Raw genomic sequence first — 17482 nt, 5'->3', positions numbered from 1 at the left:
GTATAATGAGGGCAAAAGTTCCAAAGAACTTTAAAAGCCCTGATATGGACCTCTACGATGGAACTACTAACCCAAAGCATCACTTAAGCAATTTTAAAAGTCGGATGTATCTAGCCGACGCTTCTGATGCCACTCGCTGCAAGGCTTTCTCGACAACCCTGACGAAAGCAGCAATGAAATGGTTCGATGGCCTCCCACCAAGGTCAGTCACTAGCTTCGACGACCTCTCTCGGAAGTTCCTGATGCGATTCTCCATCCAAAAGGACAAAGTAAAGCACGCATCGAACCTCCTGAGAGTAAAACAGGAGGTCGGAGAATCTCTAAAGGACTACATAGAGAGGTTCAACAAGGCGTGTTTAAAAATCCAAGACCTACCCACAGAGGCAGTGATTATGGGCCTAGTAAATGGACTCCGAGAAGGTCTCTTCTCTCAGTCCATCTCGAAAAGGCACCCGACCTCTCTGAGCGATGTACAGGAGAGAGCTGAAAAGTACATCAACATAGAGAAAAATGCCAGACTGCGAGAGCTGAACTAGCGACCTGAGCACTCTCACTCATCAAATGAGAAAGAGAGAGAGCCCAAGAAAAAAGAGGAAGTCGGCCCTGAAAGGCCTAGGAGATATCACTCCTATACTCCTCTACAAGTTTCCTTACTTGATGTCTACAGGGAAAATTGTCATATTGAAAGACTACCTCCCCCTAGGCTCATTAAAAACAAAATGGGGGGAAATCATAGTGACTACTGTGAGTACCATAAACTATATGGTCACTCAACAAATGATTGTTACGACCTAAAAAATGTGATAGAAAAGCTGGCTAGAGAAGGTCGGCTTGACAGGTATCTCATGGAAAGGTCGGACCATCATGGCAAGAGAAAGCGAGACGACGAGGACTGAAGAGACCCGCCACCACAGACCCCGGAACATATACATATGATCTCGGGAGGGTTTGCTGGAGGTGGTCTGACAAAGTCGTCTCGCAAAAGGCACCTGAAGGAAGTCTACCACGTCGGGGGCAAAATTCCCGACCTCCCAACCATCTCTTTTACTAAAGAAGATGGGCAAGGTATCATTCCTGGACATGACGATCCAGTTGTGATAACCATGATCCTTGCCAATGCCCATCTACATAGAACCCTGGTGGATCAGGGGAGTTCGACCGATATCCTATTCAAACCAGCATTTAATAATCTGGGATTGGATGAAACGGAGTTAAGAGCTTACCCCGATACTCTATATGGGCTGGGGGATACACTAATAAAGCCACTAGGATACATACCCCTACACACAACTTTTGGAAAAGGGGCAAAATCAAAAACTCTGAGCATCGACTTCCTAGTCGTTGATGTGGGTTCCGCCTACAATGCTCTAATAGGCAGAACAACCCTAAATCGGCTTGGAGCAGTGGGGGTATCCACTCCCCACCTTTGCATGAAATTCCCAGCATCAGAGAGAATTACAACCATTAGGGGAGACCAAAAATTGGCAAGAAAATGTTATAATGAAAGCCTGAACCTGAGAGGAAAGGGCAAGGAGGTGCACAGAATTGAGCTCGAAGGAATCAGAGCTAAAGAAGAGTTGCGACCACAACTCGGGGGAAAAACTGAAGAGGTACAGGTCGAAAAAGAGGAAGAAAAAAATACCAACATAGGAGCCAGCCTGCAAGAAAATATGAACCAGAAGCTTATAAGGCTCCTACAAGAGAATTCCGACCTCTTTGCCTGGAAAGCGTCCGACATGCCAGGGATAGATCCCAAACTCATGTCGCATAGACTATCAGTGTACCCCGGATCGCGACCTGTTCAGCAAAGAAGACGGAAGCTTGGACCTGAACGGGCCCAAGTGGTGGAAGAGCAAATACAAGCCCTCCTAGAAGCCAACTTCATCAAAGAGGTTAAATATCTGGCGTGGCTGGCAAATGTGGTGCTGGTCAAAAAGCAAAACGACAAGTGGAGGATGTGCTTCGATTACACCGACCTGAACAAGGCGTGTCCTAAAGACCCATATCCACTCCCAAACATTGATACCTTGGTAGACTCCAGCTCAGGGTATCAATACTTGTCGTTCATGGATGCGTACTCGGGATATAACCAAATTCCGATGTATAAGCCGGATTAAGAAAAAACATCTTTCATCACGTCAAGAGCAAACTATTGCTATGTGGTCATGCCTTTTGGGTTAAAAATGCAGGAGCCACATATCAAAGGCTGATGAACAAGGTGTTTGCACCTCACCTTGGGAATCTAATGGAAGTCTATGTAGACAACATGCTAGTAAAAACCAAGGATGAGGCCGACCTCTTGACTGACCTCTCGCAAGTCTTCAACACCATTAGGATGCATGGGATGAGGTTGAATCCCGCAAAGTGCACCTTTACTGTGGAGGCAGGAAAATTTTTGGGATTTATGCTTACACAAAGGGGGGTTGAAGCCAACCCCGACAAGTGCAAAACAGTCCTAGAAATGAAAAACCTGACTTGCTTAAGAGAGGTCCAGTAGTTGAATGGTCGACTTGCAGCTCTCTCCAGGTTCTTGGCAGGATCAGCGCTAAGATCCCTACCTCTCTTCTCTCTACTAAGAAAAGGATGCCAGTTCGAACGGACTTTTGAGTGCGAAGAAGCATTCCAGGAGTTCAAAAGGTTTTTAAGCCAACCTCCCATTCTGACCCGACCTAAAGTTGGGGAGAAACTCGTCCTGTATTTGTCCGTAGCCGACAAAGCTGTAGCATCATCCCTAATATGGAAAGACGAGGACGGGCAGCATCCTGTATACTTTACCAGCAAAGTCCTACAAGGCCCTGAATTAAGGTATCAAAAACTTGAAAAGTTTGCGTATGCCTTAATCGTAGCCTCTCGAAGATTACCACCTTATTTTCAAGCACACACAATTAAAGTTCGAACGAACCAGCCCATGAAGCAAATCCTTCAGAAAACAAATATTGCGGGTAGAATGACTCAATGGGCCATAGAACTATCCGAGTTTGACCTTAAGTACGAAACTCGGATGGCCATTAAAGCCCAATGCCTCACCGACTTCATGGCAGAATATGCAGGGGATCAAGAGGAAGCCTCCACTACATGGGAGCTATACGTGGATGGATCCTCCAACAAAGTCGGAAGCGGTGCAAGCATAATATTAGTCAACCAGGAGGGAACCCAAGTAGAAGTCTCCCTCAAATTTAAATTTCCGGCTTCTAACAATCAAGTAGAGTATGAAGCATTGATTGCAGGGTTAAATCTGGCCGAAGAAGTCGGTGCGACCAAAGTAGTCGTATTCAGCGACTCCCAGGTGGTGACCTCCCAAATAAATGGAGAGTATCAGGCTAAAGACCCCAACATGAATAGGTACTTAGACAAAACCTTGGAGCATCTTAGGCATTTTTCAGAGACCGATGTCAAACACATAACTTGGGATCTCAACAGCAGAGCAAATGCACTCTCCAAACTAGCAAGTACCAAGCCAGGAGGGAATAATAGAAGCCTGATTCAAGAAACTCTCCAAGAACCCTCAGTTACAAAAACAGAGGGCAGACAAGACGTCCTTGAAGTATCCGGATTGGACCTCGGATGGATGAACCCACTAATCGAATACATCAAATTCGACATCCTACCCAAAGAGGAAAAAGAGGCAAAGAAAATCCAGAGGAAAGCACAAAACTACACTTTGGTAAAAAAATATCCTCTATAAAAGAAGAGTAGCTACACCATTGTTGAAGTGTGTCCCGACCTCAAGGACAATAGAAGTCTTAGAAGAGGTCCATACTGGTATCTGTGGGAACCATCTCGGAGCAAGGTCGTTGGCTAGAAAAGTCATACGCGCCGGGTTCTACTGGCCGACCTTGCAGAAAGATGCCACCAACTTCGTGAAAAAATGTCAGCCATGCCAAATGCATGCAAACTTCCATGTCGCTCCCCCCCCCCGAGGAGCTCATTAGTATAACTTCTCCATGGCTTTTTGCAAAATAGGGATTGGACCTATTGGGACCCTTTCCCCAAGCGCCTGGACAAGTAAAGTATCTAATAGTGGGAGTAGATTACTTCACGAAGTGGATCGAAGCAGAACCATTAGCCACCATCACAGCCCAAAGAAGTCGGAAGTTCCTCTACAAAAATATTATCACAAGGTATGAAGTCCCTGACTCCATTACTACTGATAATGGAACTCAGTTCACTGACTTCACCTTCAGAAAACTGGTAGCCAGTATGAAGATCAAGCATCAGTTCACCTCGGTAGAGCACCCGCAAGCAAACGGACAAGCTGAAGCAGCTAACAAAGTCATACTGGCTGGGTTGAAGAAAAGGCTGCAAGATGCAAAGGGAGCATGGGCTGAAGAACTCCTTCAAGTACTATGGGCTTATCGGACTACACCTTAGTCTGCCACAGGAGAAACACCCTTCCGACTTGCTTATGGTATATAAGCCATGATACTAGTCGAAATCAACGAGCAAAGTCCAAGGGTGACCTTCTACGACGAGGTTTTGATCTGTTTGTCATTAAAGCAAAGAATGACAAACAGGTACAACAAGAAATTCATTCGAAGAAGCTTCGCCCCAGAAGATTTGGTTTTGATCAGAAATGATATCAGAGTCAACAAGTCGGGAGAAGGAAAGCTCGCTACCAACTGGAAAGGGCCATATAAGATAAGTGAAGTCTTAGGAAAGGGATACTACAAGGTAACCGACTTGAACGGTACTGAGCTACCAAGGTCGTGGCATGCTTGTAATATGAAAATGTACTATAGTTAAAAGCGAACTTCACTCCTTGGTGTACTCTTTTTCCCGACTTCATGGTTTTTTTCCAAAAAGGGTTTTCCTGATGGGGGTTTTAACGAGGCATCAAAGTGGAAGCTAGGGAAGAATAAGTGTTGAAGACTCCCCTAGTAGCAAAAAAGTACCTTCATCAAATGAATAAAGATCTTTTTACCACATCTCTTTATAAATTCCAATAGCTGTTATCATTATTCTATGAAATGCACAAACTTAAGCTTGATAAAACGTAAAAATCCCATGCTCGACCTACGCGGTCGGTAGGATAAAACGATGAGGTACAAGTTGGTGTAAAGAGGTTACACGATCGATCATAGTAACTCGGAATTCCAAAACTTAAAACGACTACTTAGTCAGAGGAACCGAGAAAATAGAAATGCATCGCAAAAATAACCTAAGTTACAAAAACTCAATAAGCGAAAATTGAGTACAAGGAATACAAAAAGAGACAAGAAAACCCATAAAAAATCAAAGACAGAAGCTGTCTCAAGTAAATCAAGTAACTTAGATAAAATACAGCCTGTCAAGATGAAAGGTTTTTTCAAAGCAAAAAGATCGAAGAGGTTTTTTCTACGAGAAACCTAGCAAAAGAAATTGCAGAAAGCATGCACGCACCAAATATGCTATAAAGCTCTTATCCAAAAAAGGGCAAAAAGTTAAAAGCGCATTTTTTGTTAACGGCCTAAAGAGGCCAGAGAAGTCAACAACAAACCACCACAACAACAAATAAAATTGTTCAACAAGGGGCCCACAAGCCGGGCCCCAAATAGCTCAGTTCAATTAGAAGAAGAAAAAATTAAGAGTCATCAGAAGGAAGAGAGGTCGGATCAGCGGCAGGAGAGGACAGAACAGTCTCTTCGGCAGCAGGGGTCGGAACATCTGAAGACGTGGGCTGAGATCCCTCTGGTTGATCCTTACGAGGAGGAGATTCTACAAGTCTTTGTCCACGGGTCTTCAGCTCAGAATTCGTTTCAGGTCGGGGAGGAGAAACAATAGCCCCATCCACAACAATCTTATCAGGATCAAGATGGGAAAGATCCAGGCCAGGAGCAATAACTTCGACTTGCTCTCTGAAAATTCTCCAGGCCTCCTCCGAGCTCTCCACCACGGAGTCCTCCAAATCCTGATAAGCCTCCCGACCTTTCTCCAACTCCCGCTGGAGATCAATATTCTCGGTAAAGACCCTAACATAATTCTGCTCCGCCTTCTCCTTCAGGCCCTCTGCCATGGCACACTGGGTCATCAACTTCTTCTCCCTCTCCTGAAGTTGGGACCTCTCCTCCTTCAACCAAGTAACTTCCCCCTGGAGCCTCTTCTCTTCCTCTTGATAGAGGCCAATCCTCCCCTCCAACTCCTCAACCTTTCGGGTAGAACCCAAAGAGTTGAGGGGAGTTTGGTCCAAGATATCAAGAAGTTTTGTACATACCCCTGCAGCCTGAACACTCCCCTGAACCAGGATATTAAGATGGTTTCGAATGGAAGCATCATCCATATTAATTTGAGTATGGTAAAAGATGTGATTCTGAACAAATTGGAGACCATCAAAATCCCTAGAAGAAGAGCCAGACCCCGAAGTCTTACGCTTCTTCTTCTCAGGTTCAGGGGAAGCTCGGCATGAAGAATGGGAGGAGGAAGAGAAGAAGCAAAAGCAGAAGTTACCATAATGGGACGAGAAGAGGTCCCCAGATCACGAGGAGGAGGAGGAAAAGGAGGAGGAAGAGTGCCGGCAGCCCTCGCGGCATCAACCCATGCTCGCGATCTTCTCTTGGCATCCTGAACCTTCTAGTAGGAGGTGCTGGATCCTTCTTTCACCATCTCTGAAAAGAATAAAACAAAGGATTAGTCAACAAATCGGAAGACTACAAGTCGGAAGACTATAAGTCGGAAGCTACCAAAATCAACAAAAAGGAAAAATGAAAGCTACCTAATTGGGTCTGCACAAAACGTGGAGAACCGAGAAGAAACTTTTTCGTGTCCAGATTAGGGGCCCTTCCCCAAACTTCTCGGAAGAACCCCACAACGGCCTCCTCAACCTCATCCAAGTCATCTAGGCCATATTTCTCCACAAGAGAGGCCTCTAACCAATAAAGAGGAAAGCAGGGAGAAGAATTTTCGTCCAGAAAAAAGGATGGTGACCCTCTACGGCTTGAATTTTGAAGAAAAAGTTTTTAAAATCATGAAAAGACTCGTCAAAGATAGAAAAAACTTTCTGACCTTGAATGGCCCAGAAAGACACCCACTGCTGCTTATTATTTTGACCACTAAAAGGCTTGGTCAGATGAAAAAGATAAAAAAAGATTTTTGTGGAGGTCGGGAAGTCCATCTCTCGGCTGACAAGTTGGTAAATTTTCATAAAACCCCAAGAATTGGGGTGGAGTTGAGTAAGAGCAACTCGACAATGGTTCAGAACCTCTATCTCAAAGTCAGAAAAAGGCAAAAAAACCCCAGACGGGTGAAAAGACAGTCATACATGAAGAAAAAATGGGGATCTGATTCAAAAACCCTCCTGAAACAAATCCGGTCTTCAGGACCCGGGGCTACCAACTCATATTTAGGCTTATCAATCTCATCGCTATAGATCCTATGATGGGTGCGAAGGTCGGTGATATAATCTACATCTACTAAAGGACTTTCCTCCATAACAGTATCATCCACCCATTGCGAAAGGGACTCGAGGGAAGACATCTTTTCCAATAAAAAAGAAATAGGTAAAAAGACAACGAGATCTACAAAGAAAAACGAAAAAAAGATAAAAAACGGGGTCTCTAAAAGAATAAATCAATCCCTCAATAAAACAGAGTCACTAAAGCTACAGACAGACTCGCTACGAACACATAAAAAACTCCTCCAATGTGCAAAATAAAGCATCAAATAATAAAGTAGGGAAGAAGAAGAGACTAACCTTTGATAAGAGCGAAGGAAAACGAACAAAGCAGCAGCGAAGCACTCCAAAAAAAAAAAAAGGAAGAGTAGAGAATTTTTCCTTTGAAAGAAACAGAGAGTATATGCAGGAAGTTTTTTAGAAGGCGAAAGAAAATAAAGAAAAGAGAGGGAAAATCATTTATAAACACACCAAGGGCAACTTGGTAAAAAGCGACGCAATATTAAAGAAATGCGCTGTTACCAATGTAACTGCTCCCACGTGTAAATGCAAAACCCGTAACAGACACGACGTTTGATTAGACGCGACTGTTGAGAAATTCAAATCATGTCGGTTTCAAATCACGTCGGTTTCAAAATCACGTCGGTTTAAAATCACGTCGGCTACAAGTCCAAGTTCAAATACTCGAATCCAACTCATAAGTGAAAGAGATCGGACTCGAGTAGGGGCACTGTTTATACCCTGACCCAACACTAAGACTCAGGTCCAAATAAACCAAAAAGGCCCAATCCAAAGATTGGCCTTCGCTATCCACCGACATCCTTATAAAGAGGTCGGATCAAATACAGACTCCATTCCAAAGAAGTCGGGATCAAAGGATACCTGACAGATAACACTTACTCAAATAAGTAACTGCCCCTAAAATCTCTCAATCCACTTCCATGAGTCATATCTCAACAACCCTAAGATAAAGGGACGGTTATCCACCTTAAAAAGTGGAACTACTCCAACGGTGGTTATTGGTTCACCACTATAAATACACTGACACCCCTCAGGTATCTCTAAGTTCCAATACTCTCCAAACCTGCTAAATCTGACTTAGATATCGGAGTGTCTTTGCAGGTACCACCCCCATTCCATCATACATACAAGTTGGATGGCAGCTCCAGACGCAAGCCAAGTCGGAGATCACCTCCTTCTGACGTTTGGGCCAACCTCACAAGTCTAACCCATTAATCTCCGGTTACCCAACGTAACAAGTACTATAGCTAATTTAATACTCTATTTAATTTGTTCTTCTTCTGTTTTTATTTTAAAAACGCTTTTCGCAATTAATGATTGATTTTTATTTAAAAAAAAAAAAGAAACTTTATCTCGGACAATACAAGAAGTAAAGACCACTATATTAGAGAATAACACCACTCAATTCTATTTTATTTTTTAGCCAACAATAGTCACGTTAATCACAACCATCTTATCATCCCCATCCAGATCCTTAAATAGTAAATACATAAAGCGCTTTTGTTTCATGATACATCCTCTCTGTTAGGGTCACATGGGAATGCATTTCTTTCATGATCCAAGCAAGAGAGTTTTCAAACCATCATTCCTCGCACTAATCTTAGACTTTATTTAATTTTTTAAGCCTCATGAGTACTAGAAACAGAATCAGAGATGAACATGAAGCAAACTTATCGGCTCTTTCAGCAACACTGATTTTTATTTCAGTAGTTAAACAGCACATGTTTATTGGTTTTACATCGAGTGTTGTATAATGATAGATTGATAGGTATGTTTGTGAGCTTGTTATTACTTATTAAACATATCACAACGTTAGTTAAAGTAGTTATACACACCTCTGAGCTACAACCTGCATCTAACTTAACTACCTTTCTTAGGAGAGGCTTTCTTTTTCTGTCTTATTATATGTATTTTCTTTTCTTTTCTTTTTTTTCCTCCTCGAATAATTGATTAAATTTAAAATTAAGCTCATAAAGTTTTTTCATCGACTCGGTCACTATGTATCATCTTATTTGGCCACACTTTCTCAGTCATTTACCACATTTTTTCTATTTGGCATTCCCCATAAATAACATTCAGTGTGGTAGTTTACTAGTTTCTAAACACTTCTCCAACGTTTCTAGGCCACACACTCGTAAACCATGAAGCCTCCAAAGTTTTCAGCGTCTCATCCTCATTCGATACGTGTCAACCACTCAATGGATGGTTTCTCATATCCCTTCCACGTCAGCACCTACCTCCACCCAAAAGCACACCCATTCTCTGTCTCTCTTACTCCTCACTTTCTCCACTCAAATCACACCCACAGCCACAACAAAAACAAAACCAGCATCTAAATTCTCATGTTACTACTTCACATTCATACACTTGAACCTTTTCTGCTCGTAATCTGAGTCCCAAAGATAAAATCTTTGGCACATAATTATGCTATGGAGGCCCTCAATGCTGTTGGCTTGACCCCTTTATCTGTGCTTTCTGACACAAGAAAACAACCCAGAAAATTCTCTTCACTTGCTACAATTTCCGCGTGCAAAGTCTCAAACTTTTCCACTTCTAACAACACCCAACCTACTTTGCAACAGTGTTTATCCAAGGGTCTGATTCTTGCAGCTTCTGTTTTCAACACTGGACTTGCCGCTAGAGCTTTAACATATGAAGAGGCTTTGCAGCAATCAGTGAATGTTCCTTCTAGTTCTGGGGATTTTGATATCAACGGAGTTATAGATAGTGTTATCAGTTTTGGAACAGAGAATCCTGCTGTTATAGCTGGAGGAGTAGCTATTTTGGCTGTCCCTCTGGTCTTGTCACAGGTTCTGAAGAAGCCTAAGCCATGGGGAGTTGAATCTGCAAAGAATGCGTATGCAAAACTTGGTGCTGATGACAATGCTCAGTTGCTTGATATAAGAGCACCTTCAGAATTTAGGATTGAGGGTACACCGGATGTTGGAGGTTTGAGGAAGAAACAAGTTTCAATTGCTTACAATGGTGATGATAAGCCAAGATTCCTGCAGAAACTTTCTTTGAAGTTCAAGGATCCAGAGAATTCTACTCTGTTCATTCTGGACAAGTGAGTAGAGTTCAAAGCAGTTTCCTTTTTCATTGTTTTGTTTGCCATTAATATATATCACATTCTATCATTTCATTTTGGCTATTGATTGTGGAAAAAGAATGTTTTTCGATGTTGAAAGGTTAATGGGGCTGTCAATTAGCTTGGTTTAAATGACTAGATCTTTCTAAAATAGAAACAAGACTTTTTAAAATGAAATTCTTGAGTAAGGAGTTAATGAAGCTGCCAAGTTCAGTCTACATTGGCATCTTAATTAATTCAACTACCTATTTTGTTGTTCTTTTGAGTTACGAAGAGTAAAGACTTGCAGCTGATTGAGTGAACTTGTGATGGAAGCTAGGTTTGATGGGAACGCCGAACTCGTTGCTGAGTTGGTCACTGCTAATGGATTTAAAGCTGCTTATGCAATCAAGGATGGTGCAGAAGGACCACGGGGATGGAAGGTATCTAGTGTCACTCACCGCTTTTCAACTTAGAGATGTTAATTTTTTATCTGCTTACCATATTCTCAATCTGATTGAATGGACTGCAGAATAGTGGGCTTCCTTGGACACCACCAAAGAAAGGCTTGAGTTTGGATTTTGGCAATTTGGCAGAGGCTATTGGAGTATGTATCTCTTCTTTCTCTAATATTAGTTTTAATTTTCGATTTGGATGCACACTCATAATATGAATATTGATAGCTTAGTTCAATTGAGAATTTAAGCTGGTGAGAAAAGGAACTTATCAACGTATGATGCTGTCTTAGATGGATACACTTTTCATTATATTATTAAAGTTTATCTATATTCTTATGCATAATGTTCATAAATGTACGGATGTTTATATTAATGTTGTTCTAGATTCTGGATCAGAAGCACTTGTTTCATCACTTTGAATATGTTTTGTAGCATCCTGCTTGAGATATTGAATTTACTTACATAATGTTACTTGGTTCATTGGATTGGAGGACAAAATTATCATATGGAAATACAAGATTTTGATGTTCATAACATATTTTCGATTTAAAACTGATAGTCATTGTTTGCGATCTTAATGTATCACTACATTTCTGTGAATTTCTAATTGATGGAAGTTTACTGCAGGAGAGCTCTGATGGTTTGGCTGTTACTCTTGGGATTGCTGCAGCTACCGGACTCGGTGTATTAGCTTTTACCGAGGTTGACTTGATGAGTTACTTTACATACTATTTCTCTTTTTCCCAAGAAAAAATCATATTCTGACACATCTATACTGATGTGGAGTTGTTTGTTGATGCTGTTTCTCTATCTATACTGTACAGATAGAAACAATTCTCCAACTTTTAGGATCAGCTGCAATTATTCAGTTTGCTAGCAGGAAGCTTCTATATGCTGAGGTAAATACAGTGGAGTCATCAAATTGTCTATGGATACAGTGTATGTTTATTTTTCTACATAAAGCATTCCATGTAAGTTCTTTTATTTTATATGACAGGATCGAAAGCGAACACTACAACAGATCGATGAGTTCTTGAACACCAAGATTGCCCCTAAGGAGCTTGGTGATGAAATAAAGGTACTTATGACATTTTTTCCCTTCTTCATTAATTCATAAACAATATAACATAGCTATTTCTAAAAAATTGCTTAATGTGAAACTCATTTCTGCCCCTTCATATCCTGTTGTTGTTGTATGGTTGTGAACATTAGCAAATTGGAAAGGCTCTTCTACCGACTTCCACCAACAATAAGGTTCTTCCTGCACCAACGGAACAAACCTCCGAGCCTACTACATCAGATACGACTGTACAGAAAGCAGAAGCTACTCCTGACACTATATCTGAGTCCAAAGTAGATGCAGTAGCAGCCCCTGCTCCGGAAATAAATTCGGCCGAAGTTAAGGCACAATCAGTTCCAGGGACTCCAACACCCCTTTCACCATACACCAGTGTATGTCTCAACTCTCAGCTTCATTGCTTCATAAAATTTTCACTTGCTGTATTGATTAGATTTACTTATAGCAGCCAATTTTCTTGGAACTGATCTTCCATATATGATTTTGTTTTGTAATTAACCGTAACCATCTATCCTGAGACCCCTCTGATAATTTGTTTTTCCTTTACATATGCTTATTGTTCTTCATGTTCATCAGTGTTACCCTTTTTTCCTTCTTTACTTTGCAGTATCCTGATTTGAAGCCTCCAACATCTCCCACCCCTTCACAGCCCAATTTACAGAAAGCAGAAGCTACTCCTCCGGACACTATATCCGAGTCCAAAGTAGAAGCAGTAGCAACACCTGCTCCTGAAATAAATTCGGCCGAAGTTAAGGCACAAGCACCTCCAGCAACACCAAGACCCCTTTCACCATACCCAAGCGTATGTCCCAACTTCCATGCTTCATAAAATTTTAACTTCCTTTGAGTGTTAGCAATACACAGTTCTTTTATCTCTGCCTATTTCTGTGGTTTCTATCGAAGTTTGAAGCTTTTAGCAGAGTGAAGTTTTAGTCCTGTATAGTATAACTTTTAGCTTGTGTGCATGGTTTTGATGAGAAATTTTGTACTACATTGTTCCAATAATAATTAATGAATTAGGAGATTGTTTTCTTCATATATGCTTATCCTCCCTTTTCCTTCTTTGACTTGCAGTATCCTGATTTCAAGCCTCCAACATCTCCTAGCCCTTCACAGCCCTAGAATTTTGTTGTTGTATACCAGGAAGAGAATTATATAGCAGGGAATCTTTTGTGTAAAATTTCCAATGCCATATCAAAATCTTTATGTACAATGCAATGGTCTTGCCACAAAAAAATCTTAAACTTACCTAGCATTTTAGGTTGAAGATAAGATCCATGTGGTAGGTTGTATTATTTACAATCTTTTGTGAATACTCTTCAATTTATGCTACTTTCGACAATCTTTTTGTAATTGATGGATAGTTTATAGAGTTGACTTTCATATTACTTATGTTGTGATTTTTCTTACTAATATAGGGAATAAAAATTGTTTGCTCTTACAACTGGCTATCTTGTGTTAGAGTGAAAGAATAGTATAAATAAATAAGAGTAAATGTCAAATTGGTTCTTAAAAGATTTTTTTTAATCAAATTTGTCTTTCAAAAATTTTAAGTTGGTCACATTAATCCTTTCACCGCTTTCATTGTTGAGGGCGTCAAAATTTGTTGATGTAGTATGCTAAGTGATACCACACTGAAGTGATGGAAGCAATGGAAGGACTAATGTAACCAACTTAAGATTCAAATTACATACATTATTAATATGAAAAATAAGAGACTTAATGTATTCAACAACTCTCACAACATTCTTCTGTAACTCACATTAACAATACAATTGCATAACCATAGCATGATTCTCCATAACTCATTCTGACTCTAATATTTGTTCTTTGTAATGACAAATAAATCACACTAAGTAATGATCACATAACCACCAAAACAAACTTCCATTCAATACTATTTTATTCATTCATAATTTGTTCAGAACCTTCAGGAGTTTCTGTAAGACTTCCTTGGAGGCTAACTTTTCAGCTGTCTTCTCATTTGCAGCTTTAGCAGTAAATTTGTTAGTGATCCCATTATTAGCCTTCACTTCAACTTTGACTGAAGCTTCACCATTGCTGCGGGACACCAGGGTTTTTGTCCTTTTATAGTTTTCTTTTTGGCATAGTTCATGCAATTGCCCAATCGGATGAAGCCGTGCCGTTTCAGGTGTAACCAGGGGTTCCAAAAGAGGCCTTATGCTTCTGAACACAGCCTCTTTACTGTATCCTGAATCAACATAAATGGCTCCTGCTACAGATTCCATAACATCTGCAACTACCTGTTAGAAACAGAAATACTATCTCATGACAAATATTTAAGATACCAGAGAAGTCTAATAATGAGGAGATTCATGAATATGATACTAATGTGAATAAGCAACTTTTGATCAGAAAGAAATCTTGCACTGAAGGATAAAAGCTCACATGAGGGAAAGATGTCTCCAATTCCCATCCAAAAGTTGATTTTAAATTTAACTTCTCAACAACATTCACTGTGTCTGCAATTTGCTTGTCTAGTTCCTGTGAGTTGTGGAGTATGTGTTCATGCAACTTAACTTTAATGGCTGAAATTGCATAACACTCATTATTCACAGAAATAGTCCTCATGACTGTCAAAAATTCAGACGATGCATCAGGATACTCCGTGTAAAAATGCTGCGTGATGCAATAGTCCAACACCGCATCGCCAAGAAATTCTAGCCGCTGCAGGGCAAGTTAACACTCGAAATTTCAATCATCACAATACAAGAAAGAGGGAAAATGAGTAATACTAGTTCTGTTGAAATGTTCTTACTGATTAGAATCTAAGTAGTCTTGTAAGTACCTGATAAGATGATGGAACACCCGGGCGCTTGTAAGAACCATGGGTCAGAGCTTCTACTAAAAGATAAGGGTCTTTGAATGTATAGTTCAATAAGGATTCGGATTCTAAAAGCTTATCAAGATTCTCCAGGGGGATGCTAATGTGGCTTTGATATGGTATAATGTTGGTATCAACCTCAATTCCAATCCAATTCATAAATGCCATAGCATCTTCTTCACCTCTTGATACTGTGCTACTGCTAAGGAAGGCACCAATTAGTGCCTCAACAACATCAGCAACAACCTTGTTCTCCATGTTTGTTTTTCTTCCACAAGCATACACTCTGGTTCTGCTAGAAGCACACACTTCTTTAAGTGAGAGATCTTCTGACTTATCACCCGGTATAATCCATTGTTTCGGATTCAAAGTTTCTTTTCGTATGAAGCCCTGCAACATATAGATTTCCATTAAGGAATAAAAATTAAACCACCTCATATAAGTATAACCATCTTTGTTACATAAACTACTTCAATACTCAGATTGCAGAGTGATGAAGAATCCAGCAACATTTTTTAATTTCTAGCACAAAAATGGTAGTGTTGAATAAAGGAGAAAACAACATAATCTATTACTAACTGATATCAAACATGTAAAATGTTTGAAAACAAATATTAAGGAATTAGAGTACCTGAAGCCTGCTGCTGCACCCTAACTTAAACAATTGAGCATTCGAAATCATGTTCTTCCTCTCTTCAGTAAGAGGACCCTCACGAAGATTTTGTTTGGTTTTAAAAAGTTGTTGGGTAGCAGCATACTTGAGAAAAGAATCTCCAAGTGTCTCCAAGGAATCATAGTCAAAAACCTCTTGACATTCCTTTGTAGTAATTGCTTGCAATACCTGCAATTAACAATAATATATTCATAAGTTTAAACAAGAAATATAATGTGATGGCATGCATCTTTCACAGGAAGAAGAAGCACACCTTAATGATTGGGATATCATTTTGCGTACAATGATCCGAAAGCATCTTCTTTAAGTTGAAAGCAATGAGCAAGGACTCGAGCCGATGCATGATTGATGGAACAAATGTGAATGAGTATATGGTTCTGATTGATATTGGTGACATGATTATATTACAAAGTTCTGGTGGCAGCTCATAAGATCCCATGCTTGGTTCTAAATAGGCAAAACATATAAAAACATTTCACATCATACTGATAATGAATTGTATTACAAATTTCACTAGAATTTATGAGCAACAAAGAGTTAAACCTTTCATCCTTTTTTGTCTGTTCTTCTGCAGGTAATTTCCCACTTTAAAAACACTCGTTCCTGCAAGTAGGGGTTGATGTTCAAATCGTAGTTCAATATGTCTGAAAATTTGAAACAAGAACCATGTTATCTATAGCCCTCTATGAACACATCAAGTAGATAAACCAGATACAACATACAAGATATACTACTTACTTGTTTTTGAAGTGATCCTTGTATGTAATTGCTTTCTTACCTCCATTCTTTAGAGGTGAGTTTCCATTCAAGTCCGTTATACCATGAATAATGTAAATTTCATTATTATGAGGGGTAGTGACCACACAATTCCTAAGTTTACAATAGCAAACTAGTCCATTTATGGTCATAACATCAGCATGATGATCCTTACAGTCACAAGTACTTTCATATGAAAAAGGAACACAAGAGATAGTGTTCCAATCAACAACTGAATTTGAAAGTCTCTGGTTTGCAGCTGTGGCTGGGAGCAGAAGATAATCAATTTCAGGATTATCTCCAAAACAGAACTCATCTCTTGGATTCACATCAGCATGCAAAAGGATCCTTAAGAGGGTGGTCTGAAATCTTCTACAAGTTTGAACCTGTAGAATTTAAGTGTTCAAATATATCCCCAAAAGAACAAGAAGCTTGTAGTACCCAAATATTGTTCTTCATGTAAGTAAGGTTACCTCATGTGGGCTAAGATCAATGGTTTCTACTTGTCTGAAATTGACTGAGATGTTCCCTCTTTGGGCAGATAACTCAAATAATTGTGTGTTTGCTATTATTTCCGAGTCAAGTTGAGTCCTCATTGCAAGAACAATGTCCTGAACCGATACGTTACACTCATAATCCTGCTTCAACTCAATCAAGTAGCAATGGTATGTTACAGTGCAATCTGCATTTGATGAACAATTGACCAGTTCGGATGGCACATATCTGGGTTGTGGTTCATTATTACCTGCGTATAAATGTCATTTAAAGTTGTTAATATAATAAAGTGAAAACTTTAGTCAAAACTGTTTCAGAAATCAGAAGTAACTGCCGAATATACCATAAGAAAAGATAAGATGATGATGTTAGTAAGTAAAGTAACCAGTTAGTTACCAGAATGTTCCATGACAATGTGTCAGCAAATATATATCCGTACGAAGATTTTGTGGTATGATATAAATTAGAGGATCAATATGTGAGTGGAGTGAAGTTGCATTAACTATATATATAGCAGGGAGGAGGAAGTGACTGTGTTAGGGAGTAGGGACCACACCACATTCGTCCAAATGAAATGATTGGAATTTTGGTCTCCTTAGTGTACAAGTTGCTTGCTTAACAAGCAACCTCAATTTTCAATTATGGGTAGTGACTCTTCCGTTCTTTCTTTAGTTTAACAGTGGCTTGCTAATTATTATTATTAATAACAGAAAAATAGATCCT

The 17482-nt window shown here is 40.0% G+C and overlaps 2 protein-coding genes across 3 annotated transcripts; one reads left to right on the top strand and one right to left on the bottom strand.

The window, feature by feature from the left end:
- LOC107645710 (rhodanese-like domain-containing protein 4, chloroplastic) lies at positions 9642 to 13379 on the top strand. 2 transcript variants are annotated; one of them, XM_021104172.1, is made up of 9 exons: positions 9642 to 10454; positions 10795 to 10897; positions 10987 to 11061; positions 11540 to 11614; positions 11737 to 11811; positions 11910 to 11990; positions 12137 to 12364; positions 12598 to 12792; positions 13065 to 13379. In XM_021104172.1, exons 1-9 carry the CDS (start codon positions 9817 to 9819, stop codon positions 13110 to 13112), a joined length of 1518 nt encoding a protein of 505 aa, XP_020959831.1. In that variant the 5' UTR covers positions 9642 to 9816; the 3' UTR covers positions 13113 to 13379. The 2 variants fall into 2 exon arrangements, with proteins under 2 accessions (XP_020959831.1, XP_016205277.1); XM_016349791.2 differs by having other exon boundaries at positions 9643 to 10454; positions 12125 to 12364.
- LOC107645711 (endoribonuclease Dicer homolog 2) lies at positions 13647 to 17257 on the bottom strand. The gene is made up of 9 exons (XM_016349792.2): positions 17156 to 17257; positions 16738 to 17009; positions 16247 to 16650; positions 16052 to 16152; positions 15762 to 15955; positions 15467 to 15676; positions 14800 to 15225; positions 14400 to 14678; positions 13647 to 14254 (listed from the first exon to the last, which is right to left on the bottom strand). The coding sequence occupies exons 1-9, from the start codon at positions 17166 to 17168 to the stop codon at positions 13901 to 13903; spliced, it is 2253 nt and encodes a 750-aa protein (XP_016205278.1). The 5' UTR covers positions 17169 to 17257; the 3' UTR covers positions 13647 to 13900.

Source organism: Arachis ipaensis, chromosome B06 (assembly GCF_000816755.2).
Source record: "Arachis ipaensis cultivar K30076 chromosome B06, Araip1.1, whole genome shotgun sequence".
In the NCBI taxonomy this organism is placed as follows: domain Eukaryota; kingdom Viridiplantae; phylum Streptophyta; class Magnoliopsida; order Fabales; family Fabaceae; genus Arachis; species Arachis ipaensis.
Note: the sequence above shows the minus strand (reverse complement) of the source record. Positions and strands in the feature narration are given on the sequence as shown.

Excerpts from the sequence above, each read along its gene's own strand:
- LOC107645710 (XM_016349791.2), top strand. The coding sequence starts at position 9,817 with ATGGAGGCCCTCAATGCTGTTGGCTTGACCCCTTTATCTGTGCTTTCT. Across the intron at positions 10,455-10,794 it reads ACTCTGTTCATTCTGGACAA|GTTTGATGGGAACGCCGAAC; the intron begins GTGAGTAGAGTT and ends GATGGAAGCTAG. Across the intron at positions 12,365-12,597 it reads CCCTTTCACCATACACCAGT|TATCCTGATTTGAAGCCTCC; the intron begins GTATGTCTCAAC and ends TTTACTTTGCAG.
- LOC107645711 (XM_016349792.2), bottom strand. Across the intron at positions 15,677-15,761 it reads ATGATATCCCAATCATTAAG|GTATTGCAAGCAATTACTAC; the intron begins GTGTGCTTCTTC and ends TGTTAATTGCAG. Across the intron at positions 15,226-15,466 it reads GGTGCAGCAGCAGGCTTCAG|GGCTTCATACGAAAAGAAAC; the intron begins GTACTCTAATTC and ends TATATGTTGCAG.